This window comes from Columba livia, chromosome 11, assembly GCF_036013475.1.
Source record: "Columba livia isolate bColLiv1 breed racing homer chromosome 11, bColLiv1.pat.W.v2, whole genome shotgun sequence".
Lineage (NCBI taxonomy): Eukaryota > Metazoa > Chordata > Aves > Columbiformes > Columbidae > Columba > Columba livia.
In genome coordinates, this window is record NC_088612.1 from 21,589,522 (window position 1) to 21,606,925 (window position 17,404).

The 17,404-nt window shown below is 43.5% G+C and overlaps 1 protein-coding gene across 1 annotated transcript; it reads left to right on the top strand.

The window, feature by feature from the left end:
• Window positions 1-103: 103 nt before the first annotated feature.
• LOC135580536 (olfactory receptor 10A7-like) lies at window positions 104-12,955 on the top strand. Its single transcript, XM_065076357.1, has 2 exons — window positions 104-241; window positions 11,697-12,955. The coding sequence occupies exons 1-2, from the start codon at window positions 104-106 to the stop codon at window positions 12,726-12,728; spliced, it is 1,170 nt and encodes a 389-aa protein (XP_064932429.1). The 3' UTR covers window positions 12,729-12,955.
• The last annotated feature ends 4,449 nt before the right edge of the window (window positions 12,956-17,404 follow it).

A 17,404-nucleotide genomic window follows, 5' to 3' on the forward strand; every position in this document is an offset into this window, starting at 1 on the left:
AAACCTCAGTGTCCCCGCATTTGGGCTGGCAAGCGCAAGGGCCTTGCTTTGTCCTTCTCCCCTCTTCGGCAACCCTTGCTGTACATACAGACTGGGGGACCAGATGCTGAAGAGCAGCTCCACGGAGAAGGATCTGGGGGTTCTGTTTGACAGCAAGTTGCACATGAGCCAACAGTGTGCCCTGGCAGCCAAGAGGTCCAACCGTACCCTGGGGTGCATCCAGCACAGCATGGCCAGCCAGGTGAGGGAAGGGACTGTCCCGCTCTGATCTGCACTGGAGCGGCCTCACCTGAGACACTGTGTGCAGGGCTGGGTGCCATGGGATAAAGAAGATATTAAGCTACTAGAGAGTGTGCAGAAGAGGGCTAAAAAGTTGCTGAAGGGTTTGGAGAAGAAGCCAAATGAAGAGCAGCTAAAGCCTCTGGTTTTGTTCAGCCTGGAGGACACTGATGAATAAAGTGCACTGGAGTCTCTATGGGGTCTCTCAAAAGCGTGGGAAGACACAGCCCCGTATTTACCCTAATTCCAAACACAGGTGATTCCTCCTCCTTTACCCATTGACTGAGGTACTTGGAGCACACAAGCTTCGCGATCTGCCTTTCGTATTCAGCCAGCAACATCCCCTTATGTGTCCCCCCACCAACATTCCCTGTAAACTGACCGGTTAAACCTATAAGTTTTTGCTTGGAGAAGAGGAAACTAAGGGGTGACTCATTCATGGTTATCAATATGGAAAGGGGGAGTGTCAGGAGGATGGAGCCAGGCTCTTCTTGGTGACAGCCAGTGACAGGACAAGGGGCAATGGGTGCAAATTGGAACACAGGAGGTTCCATTGAAATCTGAGGAGAAACTTGTTTGGGGTGAGGGTGGCAGAGCCTGGCCCAGGCTGCCCAGGGAGGTTGTGGAGACTCCTTCTGTGCAGACATTCCAACCCGCCTGGACACCTTCCTGTGTAACCTCATCTGGGTGTTCCTGCTCCATGGGGGGATTGCACTGGATGAGCTTTCCAGGGCCCTTCCAACCCCTGACACTCTGGGATTCTGTGGTAAGTCTGTTGCACTCCATTTTGTCAAGATACGGGCCTGGTCACCACTGTAAAAGGCAACAAGTTTAATATATCAGCAACATAAGGAGCGGTAAGGGGAATGTCCATCCCTGATGGATACAGAGGGAAACATAGTGACAGAAGATGAGGGAAATGCTGAAGTACTAAATGCCATCTTTGCCTCAGTCTTTAATAGTCAGAACAGTTGTGCTTCAGGTACCCAGCCCCCTGAGCCAGAAGACAGGGATGCGAAGCAGAATGAAGCACAAATAATCCAGGGGGAAATGGTTAGTGTCCTGCTATACTGCTTGGACACCCACAAGTCTATGGGGCCAGATGAGATGCACCCAAGGGTGCTGAGGGAGCTGGCGGAGGTGATCACCGAGCCACTTTCCATTAATTATCTGCAATCTTAGCTAACGGGGAGGTCCCAGTTGACTGGAATTTGGCTAACGTGACACCCATCTAGAAGAAGCGTCAGAAGGAAGATCCAGGGAACTTCAGACCTGTCAGTCTAACCTGGTGCTAGGGAAGGTCATGGAGCAGATAATCCTGTGGATCATGACATGGCATATAGAGGAGAACCAGAAGATCAGGCCCAGTCAAGGTGGGTTTATGAAAGGCAGGTCCTGTTTGACCAACCTGATCTCCTTGTATGACAAGATGACCCACGTAGTAGATGAGGGAAAGGCTGTGGATGTTGTGTAGTTAGATTTTAGTAAGGCCTTTGACACCATATCCCACAGCATCTCCTGGAGAAGCTGCAGCTCATGGCCTGGATGGTGTATCTGCAATGGGTAAAGAACTGGTTGGATGGCGGGGCCCAAAGAGTTGTGGTGAAAGGAACCAAATCCAGTGGGTGGCTGGTTATGAGTGGTGTCCTCAGGGCTCTGTACTGGTGGCAGTTTTGTTTGGTCTCTTTGTCAATAATCAGAATGAGGGGATTGAGTGCACCCTCAGTGAGTCTGCAGATGACACCAAATTGGGTGAAAGTGTTGATCTGTTGGAAGGTAGGAAGGCCATACAGAGGGATCTGGACCAGCTGGAGCGTTGGGCTGAGGGCAAGTGCCTGAGGTTTAACAAGGTGTCGTGGTTTAACCCAAGTTAGCAGTACGACCAATAGCCATTTGCTCTCCCCCTCCCCTGCCCCGCCCCAGCAGGGGAAAGAATCAAAAAGGAAGGGAGAAACTCGGATTGAGATAAACACAGTTTAATAAAATAACTAAAATAACAAAATACTAATACACTACTAGTAAATATCTATCTATCTATATATATATATATATATATAGAGAGAGAGATAAATAGGAGAAATAAAATATACTCAAAACAATTCCAAATAAACTCTGGCCACAAATGAGCAGCTAATCCCAGCAAGCCACACCTGGTCCTAAAGCTGATCCCAGAGAGAGAGAAAGAGAGAGAAAAGGCAGAGGAGCCCAGAGGCCTCTGCAAAATGGCAAAAGGCTGGGCTGAGTGTCCCAACTGAACTTTCTGGCTACCAAGAGAGAGAGAGAGAGTGAAAAACCAGAGAGATCACTAGAGCCAAAACTGGAAGTTTCTTGCTCCCCAACTCTCCTTAAATCATTAGCAGGATACTAATGGGATGGAATACTCAAATTGATCAGTCTGGATGTCAGTCAAGCTCTGCTCCATTTCTGCTGCCCTTCCTTGATGCCTCACACCTGTAAGCAAGGTACTCAAAATGTCCTTGGCTCTCAGACCAAAGCAATTAAAAACATTAACTCTGTGTTGGGGTGTTATCTGCTTGTTCTCAACTCAGTCCAAATAAATAGTGTGGTAGCTATGAAAAAGGAAAGTTTTCTAACTGCACGAAGAAAGCTAACCCATTTTCAGTCAAACCAGCACACAAGGCCAAGTGCTGGGGCCTGCACTTGGGTCACAACATCCCCATGAACGCTGCAGGCTCAGGGAAGAGTGGCTGAAAAGCTGCCTGGCAGAAAGGGATCTGGGAGTGTTGATTGACAGCCAACTGAACATGAGCCAGCAGTGTGTCCAGGTGGCCAAAAGGCCACCAGCATCCTGGCATGTATCAGGAATAGTGTGACCAGGAGGACTAGAGCAGTGGTTTTGCCACTGCACTCGTTGCTGGGGAGGTCTCACCTTGAATAGTGTGTTCAGTTTTGGGCCCCTCATCATAAGAGGGATATTGAAGTACTGGAGAGAGTGCAGAGGAGGTGATGAAGCTGGTGAAGGACCTGGAGCACAAGTGTGATGAGGAGCATTTGAGGGAACAAGGTCTGTTTAGCCTTAAGAAAAGGGGGCTGAGGGGAGACCTTATTGTTATCTACAACTGCCTGAAAGGAGGTTGGAGAATGGAGGGGGTTGGTCTCTTCTCCCAAGAAAAAACTGATTGGACAAGAGGAAATGGCCACAAGTTGTGCCAGGGGAGGTTTAGATTGGATATTAGAAAAAGATTTTCCCGGAAAGGGTTTTCAGGCAACGGAACAGGCTGCCCAGGGCAGTACTGGAGTCACCATCCCTGGGGGGGTTGAAAAGGTGTTTCGAGAAGGTTCTTAGGCACATGGTTTAGTGCTAGGATTGGGTTATGGTTGGACTCAGTGATGCTGAGGGTCTCTTCCAACTGAAAAGATTCTATGATTCTATGATACGATTCCATGACATGAAACTGTAATCCAGGCTAAGACTGAAGGTGCTGAATGTCTGTGTTAAGACACACAAAATCTCAAAATGAAGTACTTATAAACTGCTGCATCCCACACTAAAGTTGGGATTTGGTACCCAAGTATAAGTAGATATCCAGTGCTCTTAGAAATGTCCTTAAATCACAGGCATGGAGTGTGACAAAGGAACTGCAACAGACGTGTCCAGTTCTGGATCCAAAGGCAAAGTCAGGGTAGGATACTTGAGGACATTTAACATGTCTGTAGCAGTTCATGTAAATACAGATCAGTGGTTTCATCATTCAGCAGATCCTTCCAGTGGTCTGACTCGAGTCAAATGTTGACAATACCATGCTCAAGTTATGTCCACTCAAAACATAACACTTCTAACTCTCTTCAGCTATACAGGGGCTCTGAACGACCACAGGGTCATTCTGCTGCCAAAACAGAGCTGTCAAGTAATTTCTTATCTTAGATCAACCAGGACACCTGCATGGTGCTGTCATCTCTGCCTCAAGTCCTGCAAGAGGCACAAATGCTTCTGTATTGGAATCCGGACACCACATACGCTACCATACATATGGCATCTAAATATCATGGAAGAAGCTTCAAGTCCATGATTATCTCCCCTTTGATTCATATCTAGACAATTAACTTCTTAATGTGTTAACCTACATGAGATAATTGGTTGTTTTCCAGTCTCTTGCAATACAATGTCCCTCTGAGCTCTTTCCTTAGAAACAGGAGAGGGGAAGTAAACTACATTCTGAGCCTTGTCCTTGGTTTAGTCACATTCCTCCAAGGAAGAGTTTTCTTCCCTAGCATTTTTTTCAGGGCAGATCTCTTCTCCTGGTTCCTAAGAGTGTAGGTCAAGGGGTTCAGAGCTGGGGTGACAACACTGTACAGGAGAGACACTTGCACATCCCTTGAAGGGACCTTCCTGAGGAGGGTGGTGTGTAATTGAAGAGCACTCGTATGTACAACAGTGCCACAACAGGGAGGTGGGAGGCACAGGTGGAGAAGGGCTTCCATCTTCCTTCCTGGGACCGGACTTTATGGAAGGTGAAGAAGATGAGGTAGAGGTAGGAGAGGACTATGAGAGCAAAGGAGCCTAGTGCAACAAATGTGGTAATGACATTGAGGAGGTCATGTTGAGGCTGGTACTACTGCAAGCCAAATTTAACAGTGGCTTGATGTCACTGATGGCCAAGTTGATGGCCAAGTACCCACCAAAAGAGATGGGCTGATGTCCAAAGAGAAGGCCAGTCAACATCGTGGGACCGGTGACTGTGGAGAACACAATGTCCAGGCAGGACAAGTTCCCCAGGAAGAAGTACATTGGTGTGTGAAGATGGGGCTCAGCTATCACCGTGGTCACAATGGCACCATTTCACAGAAGACTGGTCAAGTAGAGCAAGAGGAAGCAAACAAAGAAAAAGTGCTGCAGCCCCTGGATATCAGTGAGACCCAAGAGGATGAACTCGTTGAGCTCTGTCTGGTTCAGCATTGCTGGAACAATAAGAAGCAAAAGCAAAATGTCAAGGTTCCACAGTTGTGAGCAGCAAGAGCATAACAAAACATCAGACATAATCAAACACAGAAGAAACTAACATGGACAAAAAAAACTTGAATGTAGTCTTCTCCTATTTCTGTCTAGAGCCAAGAAAATCTTCAAATGAAGCCTTCCACCTATGCATAACAGAAGAGTATGTAAGATGTGAAACAGGACTGCTTTCTCACCTTCACCCACACTCATATTTCAGTTGTTCTCATCTGTAACTTCCTGCTGCAACTCCTGATCCCATGAATAAATCTTCTAAGTTCTGATGCTTTCTTTCCACTGTTGTGCCTACATTTCATTAAGTTGATTTCAGTTTTCACATTTCTAATGGTTACCATCTCTTCCAGACAGTTCTGAGATATGAAAAATTGCACACTTTCTGATTTTGTATAAACAGCCCGCAGAAGGTGCTCTAAGGTACCATACAGTCCTCAGCATTTCTTTTGGATGCTGATGAGAATAAAGCAAGAGGCTGCCTGAGCTTGTGATCACAAACTGCTTTTGCTATTGGAATGTATACTTTGCCTAAAGAATGTCTCTTGGTTGCTCAGCAGCAGACGAATGGGACAAAAGCCAATATCTCAGCTCCCGCAATACTGTGATGGAGCAAGACTGAACTTGCAGGAGACGAGTTACCTGGTGCAAGTTCCAGACGAACGGGCTCATCCCACTGAAAGTCAGTCATACTGCCCACTGAGACAACACGGTCAGTTCTGTCACCATCGTTCGTCTCTGTGTGATTCCCAACCATACAGAATAAAGAACAAAATTCTGACATTATTTTAGTAGAGCAGGCAGGCACAGCTATTTCTTGGTTACAACAGAGACTGCAAATATTACATGATGAGTGGTTTTCTCTGTACATTCAATGCAGTGATGACTAAAATTGATCAATCCAACTAATGAAAAAATATTACTTTCAAAAGACATCTTTTAAAGAAGTTAAAACATATATAGGAACATTTCACAGTCTTTCTCATCCATTCTGTTGTACTATATACTTCTACTTGAAACAAATGATTTTTGAAAGCCATTCAGAGAGGCCTCCAGCCCTATCGCTCCTTTTCTCATGCTTCCTTAGCTTAGTTTTTCAGCATGAAAACAGGAAACAAACAGGGAACTTCCAAACTGGTTTCACCATAAAAGAACATGAGCATGTTGCACACATGCGTTCACTCTGGAACACTGCTCACATTTCTCTGAAAATGCCTTTAGTCTGATCTTTGGACAAGCTCCATTGGAAAAATCAGATTTGATAATATTACAGCCTTATCAATATTTTAGTCTGTCACCTGCACTGCAAGAGTTAGAGATGCCATTCTCTGTGCAATACCAATGCTTCAGTTTCTTCCATGGGATTTGCCACCTTTAGGCTCCAAAGCCCTCCTCATTGAAATGCATTTGCAGAAAGACAGCATTTCATTCAGGTGTGTTCCACTACCTCCTCTGGTTCTGCCTGTTTTTCTCACTCAACCACAGATGATCTAATCCCTTTCCTTTCTTCCCTCTAAACATCTTTTTCTTCTGTTTCTAACACTTCCCTTCTATTTCCCAGTTGCTGACTAATATATTTTCTGTGATAAACTAATGAGCACATGCAGTCCAAAGAAAATAGTTTTCCCAAACATATTCTCTTTTATTTTCAATTTTATTGTTATTTTAGTTTCCTTCTAACTTAAACACAAATGCAAATACAAGATATTTCATGCTGAGGTTTTCCTATTTTTCCAACTATATAAATAACGAAATATAAAAAAATAGTTCTGCATAATCCTCACCTCTCTGTCAATCAGCACTCTTCTCATTGCAGTAGGGCCCTTTGATTGAGAGCCAGTAAGCAAAGCCGAGGACAAAGCAACGTATTTTGTGGAGTTAAGAGTGTTTCTACTCTCCTTTTTTCTGTGGTATCTCCTTGGCATTCCTGTAGCTGAGAGATCAATACTGCATCTGTGATGACAATGACTACTATGAGTTCTCAGGGGCTTGTAGTTATTTAGGTAGGATGCAAGGAGCAGACTTGGCAAATGCTACCAGAAATCTCTGATGACCAAATTAGAGGAGCAAAAAGTCTTTTCTTCTTGTCCAGAATGTGCAAAATATCAACAACCTCATGTGGGAATTAAATTTCCTATTGCTTTGATAAGTCTCCTGGGATGAGACTTCTGAATCAATGGTGAATTGCACAGCAACATAGTGTGTAGATGAGCACCTGCAAAGTAGAAGAGTGAAAATAAAGCAGCCCACAGAGACTAGATAATAACAAAACCTTCCCAAAACTAACCAAACCAACCAACCCACCCGCAGCCCTCCTTCCAAGAAAACCAAAAAACATCTTCTCCCAATTTGGTGAACTTACTTTACATTCCATTAAGTCCTGCGTTTAAGTTGTTTATGAAGATATCTGGCCCTAAGAGGGATGCCTGCAGGACCCCATAGTGACTGCTCATCAGCCCAACAAAAACTGTTTACTAGAACCCTTTGAGCCTGACCCATCAGCCCAATTCTTGCCCACTGCATGGTTCTCTGGGACCCCCAGGGCCCACCTTTGGTATTGTAGACCAAGAGGAAGAAAGCACGACATCTCTGCTTGTCTGTGTCCCTGTTTATGAAGTGATCATGCTCACCAAGCCATGAGTACGGGTATGAGATCCAGATTCAGTTGCCTAAATGGAGATCTGTAGTGCAATTCTTGACAAGGTTAGGTATCCTAGGATGATGGATGTGACCCAGAACTTAATATAGTCCCTTCTTCTTCTGTGATGATATTTAGACCCCAGCTGGCACACTCCATAGGGTCTAAACCATTTCTGTACACCTGTGTACACATAACTACATACCAGTCCTAGACTGTCTCTATAAAGGACAAAACCAAAGGCACTTCCCAGTGCCATCCCAGTTGTCTCAATAACTACTTTGTACAGCATGATCGCTGTCTTTTAGTGATTTTGCCTGTCACCTAAAGCCTTCATATTAGTTGCATTTTCCCTGAGAACCAGATACATGTTTTGGTACACATATCAATGGAATGCAAACTTATTGATAAGGACAGATTCACATCTCGCGAGAGGGACAACAAGAAACAAGTGACCAAGAAACTGATCAACTGTGTATAACATTCCATTCACGTGAATACTTCATATAAAAGTGGGAGATCATGAGGACCTATTCCCGTTTTCCTCATGGCTGACATTAGGAGAGGATCTTGCTAGTCACCCTGCGAACTGAGGCCTAGTGAGAGACTGAATCCAGCTCCGGTTGGCTGCAGAGTCCAGTCCAGGACTTTGGGTGCCGGCTCTGCAGTTGCTGAGACTTTCAAGGGAGGTTTTGTATATTTTGTATTATTTTCTCTATTCTTATTAGTAGCATTAGTAAAACATTTTTAATTTTTTCAACTCTCTTCTCTCTGTCCTTCTTTCCCTCCCGATCGCCTGTCCTGAGTGGGAAGGGGGAAGAAGGAGGGGCAAAAGTGGGAAGTGGGGGGAGGAGAGGAGGTTAACAATACATCTGCCAGGGTTTTATTGTCACCCCATAATCAAAACCCTCGACAAGGAACTACTCTGTTAGGCTGGGATTTGCTTGGAGTTCTATATCACTAATGCTTTTTTTCCATCTTCTTCTCTGTTGAGTCTTCTTTCTTGATGAAATGTGGTTCTTAATGGGCCAGATATGACTTCTGCACAAAGTATGCCAGCAGGTGTAAGTAACTCACATGGTTGTGCTTTGAAGCTGTGCAGAAACAACACTTTGTCATGTACAGGCTGCCGTCCCTTCCAACAGCAAGATAAAGGATGTCAGCATGGAGTCTTCCTCTGGCTAGAGGGTCTTTCTATTCACTGACGAATCAGTTGAAGAACAACTCACAGATGATTTCCATTTTATTTTTATTTTAGACACGTTATAATTAGTAGTAGTAGGAGTATATTACTTTATTTTGTTATTTTATTATGCTGTTTTTATGTCAGTCCATGGGTTTCCCCTTTCCCTTTTGCATCTCTTCCCTGTTTGGAGAAGAGGGACAGGTGGACTGAGTGAGCAGCTCTCATGGTTTTGATTGCTCACTGGGGTTAAGCCACAACAGCTTGGAAAAGGTTCACCTCATGAGTTCCTCCATCACCTTCCCAGAGACCAAAGTGAAGCTGGGCAGCCTGTAGTTCTCCATGTCCTCCTTCTTGCCCTTTTCAAAGACAGGAGTGATATTTCCATTCCTTTGGTCCTCAGCCATCTCCCCCAATCACAGTGAGCATGCAAAGATTATGCAGAGTGGCCTCATGATGACATCAGCCAGCTCCCTCAGCACTCATGGGAGCATCCCATCAGGGTTCGTGGACTTATGTATGTCCGGTATTCCCTGCCGTGATCTTCTTTCACCGAGGATTTGCCATTCATGCTCCAGACTCTGTCCCTGATCTCTAGGGTCTGGGATTCCTGAAGCCTGGTCTTGCTAGTAAACACCAAGGACAAGCGGGCATACGGTATATCCCCCTTTTCTATGTCCTGTGTCACCAGGTCCCCCAACTCATTCAGCAATGGGCCCACATTTTCCTTTGTCTGCCTTTTGTCACCTATGTACTTACAGAAGCCTTTCTTACTGTCTTTGACATCCCTGGCCAGATTCAATTCCATTTCAGCTTTGGCTTTCAATACCGAGCCTATTGCATACTCAAACAGGACATGAACTTTGAAAAATAAGAATTCTTAATTATCTCATGCACTTTCACCATGCAAACTGGCAGATTGATGCTTCAGAGAATATACCTGTGTGGCTGATGAAAAATCCCTTCAGCCATGCAAAACACGCACACACACCACACACTGCAGGAATGCTCTGAAGAGGCAGGTGGAACCCAGGAGAGCTTGAGGCTCAGAGGAGGAGGATGGAGCAAGCATTCAAATCTGTTGCAACAGAAACCACAATCATCTCAATGTGAAAGGAAACTGGAGAGATTATTTGTTTGGGTTTGGTTTTGTTTTTTTTTTTGACAAATGAGCAAAAACTGTAACAAGCAGTTGTACTTTAGGAAAAGCCAACATAGAGTCTTTTTAGGATTATGTTAAAGTAACGTATCTTGAGCATTTATTAGGGTCAGTGTGAATTGCTCGTGATGGCAATTTGTAAGTGATCTCCCTGAGTTGGAAGCTTTTCATCTCGTTTTCTCCCCCATCCTGTCCTGTCCTGTCCAGGAGGGGGAGTGAGCGAGCGGCTGCGTGGGAGCCTGGCAGCCGCCCAAAGCCAGGTCACCACACACGGATAAAGACATTTCCATTCACACGGATGAGACAATGAGAGAACTCACAGAAACGAGAAAGCCATGTAATTTGTGACAGAGCAGCAGCAGTTCTGAACACGTGGAAAGAAACACTGCTAATACTATAATTAGATTGCTAGTATGTCATAAGACATACTGCACACTCATATAGCCCAAAGATATTAAAAAAAAAGATCACTTAACGCATGATCTCATCATCCTAAGAAGTTGCTCACTGGAGGTCTGATCCTACTGGGAGCAAGTGAAAATTCAAAACAGTCCAGGAAGTTTCCCAGAGAAATAATTCTGTGAGCAGATCTGCTGAGATGATAAATCCCAGAAAATGGCAGCAAGGTGTAGATGCTGGCAGCCACTTTCATGGGGGCAGCCGTTGGTATGCTGGGCATCATGTTACTTCCCAGAGCTTACATTAAATGAAAACTCAGAATACAGATTTTATATGATTTGATGAAACAAAAGTAAGTGAGTGAAAACTTTTATGAATTTAAAGCTGTCTAGGTTTGGATTGTATTTTGCAGGATTAACAGTGAAAATAACGCAGGTAGATCACTTCTGCTTGAGTCAGACCAGGAGGTGGGAAGCCACAGGATCTCCATATCACCTGGCTTAGAGCACCAATAATATTTCAGTTATTTCCAGCTATCAAAAAATTAGGCCATTGTACACTCATTTCATGATTAATGATCCTCCAATCCTGGCATCCTTGGACATCCACTTTAGAAGGAAATAAATGGTGCTTCTGTCTTGTGCTGTATTTCCCACCATTAAATACAAACCAGTTCCAAGATGACTGGTTCACAGTTAGATGCCTGCAGACATTTAGATGCTGAAATTTACTGAGAGACATCCAGCCCATCCACAGTGAATTCTTCTGTCACATCATAGATGCCACTCTTACACTAAGGTGACCTGCCCTTTGGAAGGATTCATTTGTTTCTATATAAAATAAGGACAGAATGGTTATTGGAAATTTTAATGTCTATTTTGTGTTTACCTAAATATGAGAAGATGCATCCCAGCCTGTGACTGTTAAAGATGATCTTGAAGAGGTTGCCCAGCTGAGATATTTTTCCACTGGGGTCACTGTCATATCCAGTCCAAGTTTCATCTCATTCATATTTTAAGCTTCATTGTACTTGCAAGTGTAGCAATTCCTGAGACCACAAGTCTGTCCCAAGCTACTAACCCTTTTGTTGTGTGTTTTGTTTTGCTTTTTCTCTTTTAGGACAGAACCTGTCGAGGAAATGAAGCCAGGAAACCAAACCATCGCTACTCACTTCTTCCTTTCGGGGTTTGCCTTCCATGGCAAGATGCAGCTCCTGTTTTTCATGCTGATTTCCATCATGTTCCTGGCCACGTTGATAGGGAACTCTCTAATTGTTGTGATCACAACCGTTGACCCTGTCCTACACACGCCCATGTACTACCTCCTAAAGAATCTTGCCTTGACAGAAATCTGCTACAGCCTCACCATTGTCCCCAAGATGCTTGCAATTCTGCTGGTGGAGAGAAAAGTTATTTCCTTCACAGCTTGCGCCTTGCAGCTCAACTGCGTTATTCTTTTTGTCACCTGTGAGTGTTTCCTCTTAGGAGCAATGGCTTATGACCGGCAAGCGGCAATATGCCACCCATTGCATTATGCCACCCTGATGAACAGGGATCGCTGCTTCAAGATGGCCATTGGGTCTTGGCTGTGTGGTGTCCCTGTGGCTCTGGGCTTCACCACATGGTTATTTACCCTGCCCTTCTGTGGGAGAAACACAGTTGATCATTTCTTTTGTGATGTTTCTCCTTTGCTGAAGCTGGTGTGTGTAGACACAGCCTTCTTTGAACTACTGATTTTTATTGCTATTGTCCTAATAGTGATGATTCCCTTTTCTCTGATAGCCATCTCCTACCTTTGCATTATCCATGCTGTTCTTCAGATCCCCTTGGCTGTGGGCCAGAGGCGAGCCTTTTCCACCTGTGCAGCTCACCTGGTGGTTGTGACTCTTTTCTACAGCACAACTGGCATCATTCACCTGCGACCCAAGTCCAGCCTCTCATCCAACATGAAGAAAATGGTGTCCCTGTCTTACACCGTGGTCACTCCCATGCTCAACCCCATCATCTACAGCCTGAGGAACCAGGAAGTCAAGCAAAGCCTGAGGACATGTGTTGACAAGTGGTTACTCGGGAAGCAGATGACTGTTTTTTCGCTCTCCAGGTGATGGATTCCTTGTAGATGCAAAGATTATAGGTGTTTCCCTAATGGAAAAAAATAAATGCTATTTATGAATGAAATGAAATGCTTTTCAAAAGACCTGTGCTATTTGAGTAATTCTTTGCAGTTAAATCCTTGAAATATCTGCCCTTTATTACTTGACGTATTAGAATTAATTATAGTTGTTGCACCTCAGGCCTTGCAAACAAAGAAGTGAACCCAGCTCATAGTAGGAATATTGCAAAGTAGATTACAAAATTCTTATCCCCCCAACCCCCTCTACCTCCATGTCCATTAAACAGACAAACTCTCTGGCTTGGGAAACAGATGTTTGGTTTCCTCTAAATGAATGCGAAAGTTATAGCCTGGATCGTTTCCCCCTCAAGAAAGGACCCTCCATAATGCGTTGAGAATCAGGTTAGTAGCTCATGATTGGAGCAAGTGTCCTTGCTGCTGGTGCGAGAGACTGGGTTCTAGTCTAGACTTGATCTGATTTTTTTGCACTCAGAACAAAGATCTCTTTCCCAAACTAGCTAGTAACTTGCTCAGTTCAGGACAGAAAGGGTAAGCTGAAAGACTGCCAGCTCGCTGCGGTAGCTTTGTTTTAATTAGTTCCCTTCTCATGTAGACTGAGGGAAAGCTAAGGTAGGGGATGGATCCATAACTCATTGAACCTGGTACTTTCTGTCTGATTCTTTCTCTGGCTTGCCAGAGGGAGTGTTCATCAAAATGAAATGTAACTTGTGCATCTATTTTCTTACAGCATATTATAAGATTTTTCATCTTATTTTCTCCTCCTGTCCTGTCCTGTTGAGGAGGGGACATTAGAGAACAGCTGGGTGGGCGTCCAGCTGCAGCCCAAGGACAATCCACCACAGTAGCAAAAGTAACAAGTGTTGCTAAGAGTGGATTTTGGGAATAAAAAATGGATAAAATAGGAAATGAAAATAAAGGTATGGGGTAGAAGGATGAAAGATTTTAATGCATTGTGGGACAGGCAAGTGGAAAGGTTACAGTTGATTATAGAAATGACACAATGTGTGAATGGAATGGTCAGAGGATACTTTGATGTTTCAGAGAATGTTGGACCGGAGCATGATGCAGATGGCATGGAGATTATACTGTGTCCGACTGGCATGGAGTCAACCGTCTTCCTAGCAGCTAGTGTGGTGTGTGCTTTGCATTTTTGGCTTAAAGAGTGTTGAAAAAACACCAATATTTTGGCCATTGCTGAGCAGTGCTTGTTCAGAGTCAAGTCTTTCTCTCCACAAAGACCCTTAGTCTTGGGATAGGATGGAGACTAGGAGGGAACACAGCCAGGACAGCTTGCCCAAACTGCCCAAGGGGATATTCCATACCATATGAGGTTTCGCACAGCAAGAAAAGCTGAGGAAATGGAGGAGGATGAGACCACGTTCACAGTTAAGGTGTTTGTTTTCTCAAGCCACACTTAGGCATGCTGAGTCCCTGTTTCCTAGGAAGTGGCTGGACATCTGCCTGATGATGTGAAGTTGTGAATTAAGTCCATTTTTGCTTGTGTACACAGCTTTTTCTCTCCTTATTAAACTGTCATTACCTTGATCCACAACTCTTTCCACTTCCTTTTAATTTTCTCCCCACAAGAGAGGGGAGTGTGAGAGGTACGATGGTTACGCAGTTGCAGAAAATTGCAGAATAAACTGACTCCCTTGACATGGTAATAAGGGACAAACGATAAGAGAGACATTGAGAAGAACCAAAACTTGTCAATCAATGACTCGATGAAGGTAAACAGGGACAAACAAAGGCAGGGTAAACAGGAAAGGGTATAAAAATGGACTGGTCCCATGAAAACAGGGCCAGTCAATGCACTCACCTGGTGAGCCCTGTACCTCATCTCTGCAGTCTGTCCTATCATCTTATAGCTTCTTATTTTCAATCTCCTCTCTGCTGCTGGTGGGACCTGGGTGTGGGATTCTAAACCAAGAATATCCAAAACTGTCTTACTATTGGAGTGGTATGTAGGGCAGCCAGACCTTGGTATGGATCCCACAATTTCTATGGGTGGCTGTTTTGCTTCAGAAAGGAAACCAGGAGCCCTTGGGCTGACTCCTGACATTGAGATGCAAATTTGGCAAGTATTTTGCTACAAAGACGCCAGAATCTCATCCTTATCTGTGAAACCACAACGAAAATAAAACATCAGAAATCCAAAGAGAGCACAATGGATGGAACAAATGTGAGGTTTCACAAATACTAATTCTAATTCTAATATTTGAAAGAGATTTAGGAAATGTTGCCCAAACACTGCTTCAGGTCAGCTGGGGTTGCACAACTCAGGAGGAATTCCAGCCATAAACTCTGTGCACCGAGATGGAGATCTTTGTGTTAGATCTTTTAGGGGGGGGGTGTTGAGGAGGAGAGGTAGATTGGTTGTTTGTTTTTTGTGGACTGTTTCACTTTATCTTTTCTGTTTTACGGGTGCTCATCTACGCACTTTCTTCAGGCAACACTATGTTGCTGTTCAATTCCCCATTGATTCAGAAATCTCATCTCAGGAGACTGAACAAAGCAATAGGAAATTTAATTCCCACATGAGGTTGTTGATATTTTGCACATTTTGGACATGAAGGAAAATCTTTATTCCTCCTCTAACGAGGTCATCAGAGATTTCTAGTACCATTTGCAAAGCTTCCTCCATGCATCCTACCTGAATAACTATAAGCCCTTGAGAACTCATAGTAGTCATTGTCATCACAGCTGCAGCATTGATCTCTCAGCTACAAGAATGTCAAGGAGATACCACAGAAAAAAGGAGAGCAGAAATTCTCGGTCTCTTAACTCCACAAGATATTCTGATTTATCCTCAGCTTTGCTTTCTAACTCTCAGTCAGAGAGCACTACTACAATGAGAAAAGTGCTGATTGACAGTGAGGTTTGTGCAGAATTCATGGTTTTTTTATGATTAATCAGATAAATAGTTGGAAAAATAGGCAAGCTTCAGCATGAAAAATCTTGTCTTTGCATTTGTATTTAACGTAGAGTCTTAAAGTAATAAAAAAAATAATAAAAGAAAAAAGCAGATTGGGAGAACTATTTGTCTGGATGTGTTCATCAGTTACTTAGATTATATATTAGTCAGCACCTGTGAAACAGAAGGGAACTAGTAGAAGGAGATGAAAAAAAAAGATGTTCAGAAGGAAGAGAGGAAAGGGATTAGATCACCTGTGGTTGAGTGAGAAAAACAGGCAGAACCAGAGGAGGTAGTGGAACACACCTGAATGAAATGCTGTCTTTCTGCAGATGCATTTCAATGAGGAGGGCTTTGGAGCCTAAAGGTGGCAAATCCCATGGAAGAAACTGAAGCATTGGTATTGCACAGAGAATGGCATCTCTAACTCTTGCAGTGCAGGTGACACACTAAAATGTTGATAAGGCTGTAATATTATCAAATCTAATGTTTCCAATGGAGCTTGTTCAAAGATCAGACTGGAAGTATTTTCATATGTGCATAAATTATCTTCAGCCTACGTACTCAAGGTCTTATATTGTATAATCAGTTTGAAAGTTCTCTGCTTGTTTCCTGTTTACACACTGAAATAATAAGCTAAGGAAGCATGAGAAAAGGAGTGATTGGGATGGAGACCTCACATAATGGTTTTCAAAAATCACCTATTTTCAGTAGAGGTATAAACTAAGACAGGATGGACAAGAAAGTTTGTGAGATATATCTGTATATGTTCTAACCTATTTAAAAGGCATATTTTGCAAGTAATTATATTTTTCTAGTTGGATTCGTCAATCTTAATCATCACTGCGTTGAATGTACAGAGAAAACTACTCATCTTGTAAAATTTGGGGTCTCTGTTGTAAGCCAGAAATAGCTGTGCCTGCCTGCTCTAGTAGAATAATGTCAAGAGTTTGTTCTTTGTTCTTTATGAAAAAAAACTGAAAGCAAGTGTGTACCCATTTGCATTTCAGAAGACGAACGATGGTGACAGAACTGACCGTGTTGTCTCATTGGGCAGTATGACCGACTTTCAGTGGGATGAGCCCGTTCGTCTGGAACTTGCACCAGGTAACTCGTCTCCTGCAAGTTCAGTCTTGCTCCATCACAGTATTGCGGGAGATGACATCTTGGCTTTTGTCCCATTCGTCTGCTGCTGAGCAACCTAGAGACATTCTTTAAGCAAAGTATACATTCCAATAGGAAAAGCAGTTTGTGATCACAAGCTCAGGCAGCCTCTTCCTTTATTCTCATCAACATCCAAAAGAAATGCTGAGGACTGTATGATACCTTGGGGCACCTTCTGCTGGCTGTTTATACAAAATTGGAAATTGTGCAGTTTTTCAGATGGAAGAATTGTCTGAAAGAGATTGCAACCAATAAAATGTGAAAGTTGAAATCCACTTAATGAAATGTAGGTACAATACTGGAAAGAAAGCATCAAGAGTGATTCACATGATGAGATATGAGATTGATTGATGAGATCATGGGTTGCAGCAGGAAGTTACAAATGAGGACAACTGAAATATGAATGTGGGCGAATGTGAGAAATTAGCCATGTTTTACTTCATATATACATACATCACTCGCACATCATTTCTATTGTGTTTGATAACATGTCTGAAGTATTGTAATGCTCTTGCTGCTCACAACTGTGGAACCTTGACATTTTGCTTTTGCTTCTTTCTGTTCTAGCA

Excerpts from the sequence above, each read along its gene's own strand:
- LOC135580536 (XM_065076357.1), top strand. The coding sequence starts at position 104 with ATGCTGAAGAGCAGCTCCACGGAGAAGGATCTGGGGGTTCTGTTTGAC. Across the intron at positions 242-11,696 it reads AGCACAGCATGGCCAGCCAG|CTACTAACCCTTTTGTTGTG; the intron begins GTGAGGGAAGGG and ends GTCTGTCCCAAG.